General features: G+C 34.8%; 1 protein-coding gene across 2 annotated transcripts; it reads right to left on the bottom strand.

Moving 5' to 3' along the window:
- Positions 1-3,380: 3,380 nt before the first annotated feature.
- On the bottom strand, positions 3,381-8,474 carry LOC120130164 (sulfate transporter 1.3). 2 transcript variants are annotated; one of them, XM_039147476.1, is made up of 15 exons: positions 8,183-8,474; positions 7,996-8,095; positions 6,599-6,943; positions 6,460-6,508; positions 6,170-6,374; positions 5,899-6,073; positions 5,752-5,817; positions 5,557-5,670; positions 5,348-5,464; positions 5,120-5,246; positions 4,757-5,043; positions 4,477-4,667; positions 3,979-4,064; positions 3,799-3,875; positions 3,381-3,694 (listed from the first exon to the last, which is right to left on the bottom strand). In XM_039147476.1, exons 3-15 carry the CDS (start codon positions 6,932-6,934, stop codon positions 3,551-3,553), a joined length of 1,974 nt encoding a protein of 657 aa, XP_039003407.1. In that variant the 5' UTR covers positions 6,935-6,943; positions 7,996-8,095; positions 8,183-8,474; the 3' UTR covers positions 3,381-3,550. The 2 variants fall into 2 exon arrangements, with proteins under 2 accessions (XP_039003407.1, XP_039003406.1); XM_039147475.1 differs by having other exon boundaries at positions 6,599-6,965.
- Positions 8,475-11,577: the final 3,103 nt, after the last annotated feature.

Consider the following 11,577-nt stretch of genomic DNA (forward strand, 5'->3'; position numbering starts at 1 on the left):
ATCTTTGAAAATGATTTAGAGATTTTAAAAGTCAAAATCAATGATTTAGAAAAAGAAATGTTTTATTTGAAAGTTAAGCTTGAGAGCTTAACAAAAGAAAAAGAATTAATTTCTAAAAACAACTCATTATGTTTAAAAATTGAAAAATGCTCACATTGCCATTTTCATGGTCGTATGGAACATATTTGTCCTTTAAAGAAAGGAAAACATTTTAAAATTAAACAAGTATGGGTTCCAAAAGGAACAAGGGGCATTGAAACTAACGTCCAATGATCCAAAGCAATTTAGATACCAAAATCTAATTAAATGTCTCTTGTAGGAGTGTGGGAGCAATGGTGATGAAAATGAAGATGTTCAAATACTCTAGCCACACTTGAAAATGAATAAGCAACCTCTAAGCTTAAAAGCCTTTTAATTTTGCATAATTGGTTGCTCATTTAATTTATGCATGCATGAGTTTTGATTTTAAATGATTTCATGTTTTCTATCACATGTATGTTAAAAAATGTGTTATGATTAACATTCTAAAGTTTTAATGTTTTTTCATAATTTTTAGTTCATCATAATAAATGTTGGTCAAAATTGATTTTAAATGCAAATGATATCTCTCTAACAATTGATATTAATTTTTCAAATGATTTGATTTTACAAATTTTTGACCTAAATTTAAATGTTTATGCATGTGGTTTAAAATGCAAATGATATCTCTCTAATAATTTATCTCAAATTTTTCAATGCATAACAATTTTGGATAGCTTTATGCACATACACTTAATTTCAACAATTGGTATTGCATAAAGTACATTAGACTTCGATATATTGGATTTCATGTGTTACTAACATGTTTGTTCATCTTTGTTGAAATTCAATTTCTTTTAAGTGTCATGTTTTTAAAAGTAAAATTTTGTTTGGAATGCTTTTAATAAGGGGGAGTTTTGAGTTTTCAAAAGATTTTAATGTCAAATTTAACACTTACTCTCTAATGTTATATTTGAACTTTAAAGTTGAATTATTTTTGATATAACAAAAAGGGGGAGAAGTATGGGTTTGAAAAATTCAATTTCTCAATGCAAAAGGGGGAGCTGAACATTTTCCAACAATTAGTATATTTTCATTAAATATTTTATTAAGAGGAAGTTTTGCCAAAAACACTTTTTTCAAATGTTTTGTTAAAAACTGATTTTCAACGTACGTAGTACTGATACTGTTCTTACAGTATCGATACTATATGAACAGTACCGATACTGTTCATGTGGTACCGATACCCTAGGTAAGAAAAATTTCGATACTCTCTAGATAGTACCAATACTACCAACATTGCTAAAATTCCAGAATGCAAAAATGGTATTGATACCCAAAAGGGTACAGATACTACTCAACATAGTAGTATCGATACCATAGGCTTAGTATCGATACCATCAGGCCCAACGACTAGTAACGGCTAGTTTTATTTAAAAATAACAAAGGTAGTACTGATACCCTATGTACTGGTAGTTTTATTTTGCAAAGAAAACATCCCCAAACGGCTAGAAACGGCCACAAACTCATTCAACATATAAATACAAGTTCAAGACACTTGGAGAAGGGTTAGAACACCTATCCAAACATTTAAACACAAGAGAAGAGTTTTTCATTCCTATTTTACTTTCTCTTGCAAATATTTTGTTCTTTTGAGATAAATTTTGTAAACACCTTCCTTTTAGAGGTTTTCTTTGTTTACATTTCTTTTTCTTGTAAAGGGGTTTAGGTTCAAGTTGAGCCTTTGAAAAGCTAAGGAGTCTTGTAAAGGTTGTCTTTCTGTCCTTGAAAAAGAAAGAACAAATTAGTGAATTTGTTGGAAAAATCCTAGTGAGGAGCTAAGGTAGTGGAGGTAGACTTAGTTGAGAAGTCGAATCATTATAAATTGTTGTGCAATATTTCTCTATCCCTTTAAATCTCCTTACTCCCTAAAAATTCTCAAAAAGCCAATTCACCCCCTCTTGGCAAACTTTTTCGGTTGTCAATCAAGCTTTATAATTCCCAACACAAATCTTTAACCATGTGTTTCAAAAAAAATCAACTAGATGAGTTGAAGTTCAATATAAAAACAAGGGTTCAACTAGGAAGCAGTAGAAGAATATCTTCGTTATATTATAGATTTCCACTATCATGCACCAGGTTTCATCTAAGGGATGATGTCGACCTTGTTGGTATGATTAAGACATACTTCAATCATTCTTTGCCTAATATCAATTTGTTTGTAGAGTTCACTGATCTCGAGCTTCCTTGTATGATTGAGGATGTTGCTTCCAGCTCGAATATCCCACCAACTCAAACAAATGACGAAGAAACAAACATAGATGATGGAGACCCATAAGCATGGTTCCGATTTGTACGTGAACGACAACAAAAAAAAGCATGGAGAATTGAAGAACTTAATATTACTTCTGACGAGTCTACTGATTACGAAGATTAAAACATCATAACAAACACTGTTTTATTTATGCTTTTATTTACTGTTTAAGGAATGTGTTAGGTTAGTTCTGTTTACGTCCTTAACGAAATGTATTAAGTTTGTTGTTTTTAACTTCTTAATGCCATGTTCACGATTCGTTGTTTTTGTCTCCATAATGTAATGTTTAATGGTTTAATTTAACGTTTATAGTTTGTTATTCTTTTAAACAAAAATTATTACAATATGTTTAACTTTTCAGTCATATATCAATATTACCGTTCGAACTTCTCACATTAAAAAGATAAAAACAACAACTGCATTTTAGTCTACACTAACTCGTCAACTTGAGGTGACGATTTTTGTAGATTTTTTCCCATTTTCTATTTAAAGTAAATAGTTGTAAAAAATATTATTATTTTAATAGAACTCATCACTGAGGTGACGAGTTTCGTATAAATTAATTAAATAATAATGACGGAATATAAAATAATATCCTTCGGAACTCATCATCTCAAGGTGACAATACCCCGTATATTATGAAAAATACCTTAGATCCCAAAATAATTTTCTGAAAGCTCTGTATACCAAAATTTTTATCTTGATTGGCCTATTGGGCCAAAAGAACCCAAGATAGTGCATTAACATACGGGAAATCCTTAAAACACACTACTTTGGAATTTGAGTTTATATTAAGAATTAATATCCATTCACATAATACAATTTTTTATAATTTTTCACATATTTAAAACTATTAGACGAATGAAAAAATGTTAAAATTAATTATTATTTCTAGTGAATTTTTTTATTAATTAATCTGAACCATCGATTTTTTATCCATCCAACAATCTTAAATATATTTAAAATTAATTTTTTTTACGTAGTACCATTGTATCGATTCCCTCCCTAATGTAAAACCAAAAGGCTAAAAGGAAAAAGGACAATTGGATGCTATGAACAATATTTTCCCGAATTTAATAAACCAAACCTTATCCCAATCACATTGCACAACTTTATGCTATGTCCCTTAGGGACTATGATCTCAGCTATTCCCACTTAAAAACACCTTTATAATTGACCCTTTCATTATTAACCTTCTTCATAGATCCTCCTCCCTCTTCATACTTCTTGCGCCATTTTCGGAGAACACGACGACACCGCATCTGCAACCGTCAAGAAGATCTTGTCATCACCGATCAAATTCACGAATTTCGAGGCCTCAAGCTTGACCATCACCACTGGTCCAGGATTTGCTAGTATAAGCTATACAACAACAATACAGGAGGTATCAGGTAAACCTGTAAAATCTACTAGCACTTTGTTTTATAAGGAACTTTTATACTAGATTGTTGTTGCACCATAATTACCTCAATATTCTTTTTCTCAAGACTCCTATGCAATTCCTCCAAGGCATGGATGCCACTGGTATCGATGTCGGTTATGGCTGCATAACATACATATATACAACATGACATTACGGAATCTGAGCTTGAAGTCTTAAACTGGAAACGAAAACATCGTTAAAACACCAGATCGAGAATTCTTACGAGACATCTCAACTATCAAAAACTGGATCGTTGGTTGACATGCAACTTTTGCTTTCTCTTCTTCATCCATCAACCATCTCAATATCCTGCAACAATGTTATAACTTTGAGCATCTTGATATAAATTGTTGTCTAGCTGATTCCGTCGGAATTCTAAAAAGCTGAAACCTGTACATACTAAACTTTTTAAGCTCATTATGCAGAGACATTTCACTACCCTAGCATTGAATCGAATTTAAATAAATCATCTAGTGCAATGAAAATTATAAAGTTCGATTTTTTCACTCATGTCACTGCAATTGCTAACTTTCTCCTCAAGTCCTCATAGGACTCTTTTAGCCACAACTCAAGGATTTATATTATGAGTTTAACTAGTTTCAATCAAACCCAGACCCAACAGTCTTGTTCTTAGGAGATTTGAGATTCCATATATTCTTGATTTCGTACCTTCAAATGAAATCTAAATCTGAGAGAAATGGCTGGGAAGGGTGTACCATACCTCTCCTTGACATAGTTAGAGTTGGAAAAGTAAATTGCAGAATCAACTATCACAATCAGAATCCCCGGAACTTTAGCTGTTTCCGGATATTGTAAGATATTCCGGTACACATTAGTCCTAGGGACCTTCCCTAGAATAGCCGTCCGAGGTCTAGTAACTTGTAAAAGGATTTTAGCAAAGGATATAGTGACCTGCAATAGAGTTTCGTTGACAAACAAATTTCAATCTAACGTAATTCGAGGATAGAGGAAATTTGGATAGCTGTGATCTTAGTGCTTACAGCAATGAGAAGGCCTATCTCAACCGACACAAATATTACTCCGAGAAAGGCCCCCAAGCATGCAACAAAATCAAATTTATCAATCTTCCATACCAAAATTGCTGCCGGAATATCGATAAGTCCAACCACGGCAGATATAATGATGGCAGCGAGAATAGCATTTGGGGTATATTTGAAAAGTGGTGTCAAGAATTCTAAAGTTAGAAATACAACGCATGACATAACGATATTAGAGACGGCAGTTTCACATCCAGCCATGAAATTTACTGCAGATCGAGAAAATGAACCTGCAAATGATGAAGGAATAAATCAGTAGTAGTATATAACAAATAAAATTATTTGACTTACCATCTTAGTTCTTACCGGTGGCTACATAGCAGGAAGTCATTGACCCAACGACGTTCATTGCTCCTAGAGCCACCATTTCTTTGTTTCCATCTAGCTGATAGTCTTTCATTGAAGCAAATGTTCTTCCAATGGCAACAGCTTCCTGTTAAATCAACCCAACAAAGAAGACAAAGGTCTATTTAGATGTGATTAATCGGATTTTCCTTGTTTAGCGAAGGTATATATAGGAAACAAATGGCTTACCGTCAATGCGATCATACCAGCCACTATACCAATCTTCAAACCTTTAAGAAGATATTCGCCACTGAAATAAATCTGATCTACTGATGAGGGATTGATTCCTTTCTCAATGTTTTTCACCTGCATATATGACCAAACACTCATACTAAAAGACTGCAACTATTAGATTGCAATATGGTACTAAAAGATTTTCATGGGTTAAAGATGCTTACAATCTGGACCCCTTTCTTTTCGGCATGTGTTATATAAACAAAAAAGGTGGAGAGAATAACAGATATCAAAGGCGCTATGGCCGGCACCCAGAATAACTTCTTGTTCTTTTTTCCCTAGTTTTCAAAGGGTGTAAAGCTTAGGATATGCACATAAGGCCTGATATATAGTTTGTATCTAAGCGTAGAGGCTCTTACGATGTACTTGGCAAACAGGAGGAAGGATAAAAAGCTAACTCCGATAAGTATGGTCTGCCAGTTCCACTGCAAAAGTAGTATTTTATAGACTTAGTAACCCCGAAGTAGTTTTCGGATTGTAGCATGGGAAGATAGAGGGCTTCTTACTCCATGATCAATGTTTCCCCATACAGAGTGCATTACGGAAATAATATCTGTTTTCTTTGTAAACTTTTGTATACCGAGAAGACCTTTAAGCTGTTGGAGGGCGATTGTAATAGCAGCTCCAGCCATAAAGCCGATGATGGCAGCGTGTGAAAGGAAGTCAATCAAGAAGCCCAACCTGATTATGTGTTTACAATATATAGGCAAGTGAATGATAGAAGAAAAAAATTTATTGTGGCAATCAATATGATCAGAGAGTGAGATATAAAATCACCTGAGAAAACCAAGAGTGGCTTGAGTTATGCCAGCAAAAAATGTAGCTGTAAATGCAAGCCGCTGGTACTCGGCTTTGTGGCTAGGGTCAATCTCATTTGAAAGCATTGAACCTAGTAAAAGAGATACCACAGCGACTGGTCCGATTGCAATATCTCTGGAACTTCCCATGAAGGCATAAATCAGTGGTGGAACAAAGCTGGAGTCTGCAATGGTTGAAATAATAATAAAGATGATGGAAACCTTGATATAACCAATGGAAGGTGATTATAAAGAACATGGGAAACTTACAAAGTCCAAACTGTGGATCCAAGTTTGCTAGCTTTGCATAACCAATATCCTGTTTTCCGAGTAAATAAATATGAAAAGTACCGGAGGTTCCTTAACAATTTACAGTCTATGTATGTTGTAGGAGTATAGCAAAATTTACCTGAGGAATGCAGAGACTGGCAATAGTGAGTCCAGCAATGAGATCACCCCTGAATTTTTTCCAGCTGTAACTCCTTCCCCATTGGAAAATCGGGAAGATCGCCTGGATGCTGAGGACTAGCTTTCGAGACCTCGGTTGATCCTTGAAGGGACGCAGAGGATCGTCGGCAAAGAATGTTTCTTTCACCCTGGCAGTAAACTCACTCACAAGGTTTTGCTTAGGCGGAATTCCGACCTTGTGAAGATAATGCATGCCTTGTTGTGAGGCCGACTGGCTTCTATTGTCCATCTCTTTGGTTTCAACCTCCACATCTTTCAAACAAGACTTCGAATCCATGTCACTTATCTTTACAACAGCGAAACTAAGCCTTGTATAAGTGGATGGAGGTAGTAAGGAGAGGTTTAGAGACTGCAAACTCTTGTTAAACTTGGAAAATTCTTGTGAAGATCTTTGCTTATATAAGTATTGGAAGAATTTCAAGTCAAACTTTACAAGCTAAACGATGGAATTTAGAACCATAAAAAAAGTAAGACCTTTAAAAGTGTGTAGGAGTTTAATTTGAATACAGTTTACTGATATAATATCACCAGAATAAAAATCAAATATTCATCTTCACCTACTAAATTATCATAAGGATCACATCATTTTCCATCATCTAGATTTAAGCAATCTCCTGTATAATTGTAGCATTTAGAGTTAAAAATATACAGTTTGGAAGCACAAACCAGAAACTTTAGCTTCCACTTTCTCTGTCCCTTGTGTATTATTTTATTTCTAATTAATTATCATGAAAAGGGTCTATATGAAAAAAAAATACAAGCACAAAGAACTACTGATTTATGGAGCTTCTGCTAATATTACAGCAGGAAAATTACAAGCAGACAGCTATTACGAAAGAGAATTTTCAGTTTTATTTGAATTAAAATCATGTTTGATGTAATATTAAGGGTCCCATTTTGAAGAAAAACCCTCCAGGAGGACCCATTTGAAGAAATTAACCAATTGCAATCTCTGACTTGCAGTGCATTATTGGAAGCAAAAACAAGAGAAAATCTATTACCAATATCTTGGCTGCAATTTACTATCCCAATTACTGCTCAAATCAATGCACTATTTTGTCTTCTTGTCCTTTTTATTTAAAAAAAAATGAAGTCACTGGAAAAAATATGCTATAGCCAAGGTTTGATTAATTCATGTAGTAACATTTTGCTTAGAAAAGAACCCGGACAGCGTAGCGACCATTATATAACGATAAAGTACTGTCCGACAGTTATTTCATATCGGTAATATGATCGCAATAACACTTATTACTATTATTACAATCGTGATAAACATAACCCAAAACCCGACGAAAGTTAGAGAGGTAATAAAGGGTAAGCTAGCCAAGTGCATCTCACCTTCTTTCATAAACATCATATTGAAGCCATTGATGGTGGAAGACCCCACCCAGCTTCAAAGGCCAAAGCTTTACTTCAAATAGGAAATTTTAAGTAAACCCTAAAAATAAAAAATAAAAAGAATGTATGAAAAAGGGCAACAAAAGGGAAAGTGAGGTACAGTTTAAAAATCAGTTCAAAAGCTCACCTTTTGGCATCCCAACTCGATGGTCCTCGTCTTTCCCTGCTTTTTGTTGCTTCTTTTTTTATAAATACCAATATCACCAGGAACTAATTCAAATATTGTCCAGGTTCAATGAACCCTACGTTGCCTTCTTTTTTTACTTTCTTGCCATTTCTCGGGATTTCCCCCTTTTTTTTGCCCCCAAAAATATAGGAATATAAATTACTGAATGAATAAATAAATTAACAGCTACACTTGAGAAAATTCAAGTAAACGAAAAATGAAGAGCTTCCCCTCCAAATTTTCCATGCAACCAAACGTGGGCGTTTAAGAGATATCTTCATAGTTATATATGATCGAATGACGCAATTAACAACTCTGGATGAAAATTCAACTTACAAGTGGAGACATAGTGACCACGGAGAGCTTTTGATGGAATTGAATAAAAAAATATTCGAATTATTTAAGTTGATGAGAGATATTTATAACTCCAATTTTTATTTAGTTAAGTCGAGTTAAAATTATTTGAGTTTATGTTTATATTTAATTAAAAATATTTATAATTTTATGGTACTACTTGATTCCAATTTAAATGATTTTCTATAACATATATTTCTTTTTATTTTTTCTTATGTGATATATCATACAAAATTGTTGTAGCTATGAATAACAAGAAAGATGAGTCACCTATGTTGCATGGATTAGGGGCAGGTTGTTAGTAATGAGCAGTTAGTATTGATGATATGTTATGGTGAGCTGTCATGGTTGTTAGTTTATTCTAGAATTATGATTGTATGTAGGGACTTATAAATAGCATGATGTAGTATTGTTGCAATGCAGTGAAGCAAATGCAATTCTGATTTTTTACTGTATTATTAAGTTTGTTAACATGGTATCAGTCGCTTGTGCCCGGGAATCTGTGGGAGCTTAGTTTTTTTTCTCTGATGTCTACTCCTGCTGACTCCATTGGTGGCTCCTCTAAGTCACTTAGTGGTAAGGTATTTACCAATAAAAAGATTAGCATAATCCTTGATGATTTCAACTTCTTACTCTGGAAGCAACATGTCCTATTAGCAGTTAGGAGTCATAGGGTTGAGAAGCTTCTCACCGGTGCTATCCAACCTCCACCTGCTACGGTTCTTGGGGATGATGGGTTGGAAGTTGAGAATGAAGATTATGAGATGTTTATAGCTCAAGGTAGTGCCCTGGCGTCTTGGTTTTTTCCACTATCAGCTCTTCCTTACTTCTTTAACTTGTTGGAGCTGAGATCGTCGCTGATGTTTGGCAAACTGTGAATTGATTGGTTTCCAGTAAGTCTACCACCACGCTTATGAATCTCCATTACAATCAAGAAAGGTGAATTGGGGATGCGAGCTTACATTTCTCAAGTTAAAGAAAACACTGATGCTTTGGCTGCTTGTGAAAGTCCCATCTCCGAGTTTGAGAAGATTGTCACTCTCCTTAATGGTCTTCCACCATAATATCGCTAATTTATTGCAGTTATCACGGCCAGTCGAGAGCCATTTACACTTGATGGAGTCATTTATGTTTTGATCGATGCTGAAACTCAACAAAAAAAAAATTATCATTACGATATTGTTCATATGAGTGCTAATCTTGCTCGTGTTTCCCTTCAGTCCACATATGATAATCAACTGGATAATCACTATACTTCCAGAAGCTATGGTCGAACTCAAAATTTTAATGGTGGTCGTGGTCGAGGTCGCACTAAACTTCAGTGCCAGCTATCTGGAAAAATTGGTCATATGGTTGACCGTTACTGGTATAGGTTTGATAAAACCTTCAATGGTGTCTCTTCTCAAAGTCATAGAGGTCGTTCGAATGATCAGTGTCCAGCAGCCAATATATGTCACTACAAGGACAATCATGAATGTGGATGTGCAAATTCGATTGATGTGCAGTCTCCTGGGCCTGTTGGTCGGGGTCGTGGAGCTCTTAGTACTGACACAAGTACTTGGTTTGTTGAATCATGTGCTACTCACCGTGTAATTGCTGATGAAACTATTGTTGCTGATGGAACAGATTATGTTAGTCATGGTAAGTTAATGATTGGGGATAGTAAATTTCTTCAAATTTCAAAAACTGGTTATTCTTCATTACCCACCTCCTCTCCTTCTTTAACATTATTTCATGTGCTTCATGTTCCATCTATAACTAAAAATATAGTATCGTGTCAAATCTTGCTAAAGACAATCATGTCTTCTTGGAATTTCATGCTCGAGATTGTGTGGTGCTGTTTTATTGCGAGGGAATGAGGTTAATGATTTATACAAATTTCAGTCTAGTGCTCCATTGCTTGAAGGTTCTACTCCAAAAGTGTTTATTTCAAAAGGAGTTGGTGTTGATTACAGTATATGGCATGATCATCTTGGTCATCCTTCTCATGCAATTTGTTAGACTTGAGCAATATATGTACTGATGTTAATATCCTCGGTTTAAATAAAACTCCTCATTGCTTATGTGCTGGTTGTCAAATGGGAAAAAGGCATGCTCTATCCTTTCCTAAATCTATAACAGTTTACGATCACCCATTCTAATTGATTTTTACTGATCTATGGGGTCCTGCACCCATTTCATCCAATGGTTTTAAGTACTACATTGCTTTTGTTGATGCATATTCCAGACATACTTGGCTATTTTACTTCGAGATAAGGGTCAAGCACTGCACTGCTTTCAGTTGTTCAAACAACATGTTCATACACATTTTGGGGCTAACATACTTGTTGTTCAGAGTGATTGGGGCGGGGAGTATCGCACATTCAGTAATCTTCTTTCTCAAGAGGGTATTCAACATTGGCTTACTTGTCCTCACACTTCCCAATAAAATGGTGTTGTTGAAAGGAAACACCTTCATGTCATTGAAATGACACTTACCTTGTTAGTTTGCGCTTCCTTGCCAATGAAGTTTTGGTCCTATGCTACTATCATTGCTGCTACTTGATCAATCGACTTCCAACTAAAGTCCTTCATGGTGTATCTCCATTTGAACGTTTTTTCAGGAAGAAGCCTGAATATGTTCACATAAGAGTATTTGGTTTTCGTTGTTTTCCATATATTCGGGCATTTCACTCTACCAAACTTGATTTCAGGTCTGAACCATGCATTTTTCTAGGATATAGTCCTTAGCATCAAGGCTATCAATGCTTGGCAAAAGATGGTATGATGTATATTTCTCGACATGTAAATTTTGATGAATGTGTGTTTCCATATGCGGATGTTGAAATGAGAGGTGTTGCATCACAGAATCCTTCAAGTTCGAGCAGGTCATTTTTAGTTATTCCCGGTGTTGATCGTCTTGGAAAATCACATATTTCATCTTCCTCTGTATATCAATCTCAAAATAGCCCTACTACATCTAGTCAAAGTAACATTGCTCTATAACTGATACATCATGTCCT

This window comes from Hibiscus syriacus, unplaced genomic scaffold, assembly GCF_006381635.1.
Source record: "Hibiscus syriacus cultivar Baekdansim isolate YM2019G1 unplaced genomic scaffold, ASM638163v2 tig00110528_pilon, whole genome shotgun sequence".
NCBI classification, from domain to species: Eukaryota; Viridiplantae; Streptophyta; class Magnoliopsida; order Malvales; family Malvaceae; genus Hibiscus; species Hibiscus syriacus.

Bases quoted from the DNA above. Each gene is read 5' to 3' on its own strand.
- LOC120130164 (XM_039147476.1), bottom strand. From the start codon at position 6,934: ATGGATTCGAAGTCTTGTTTGAAAGATGTGGAGGTTGAAACCAAAGAG. The intron at 5,465-5,556 runs GTAAGCATCTTT...TCATATATGCAG, and splicing joins AAAAGAAAGGGGTCCAGATT to GTGAAAAACATTGAGAAAGG. The intron at 5,247-5,347 runs GTAAGCCATTTG...TTGATTTAACAG, and splicing joins CTGGTATGATCGCATTGACG to GAAGCTGTTGCCATTGGAAG.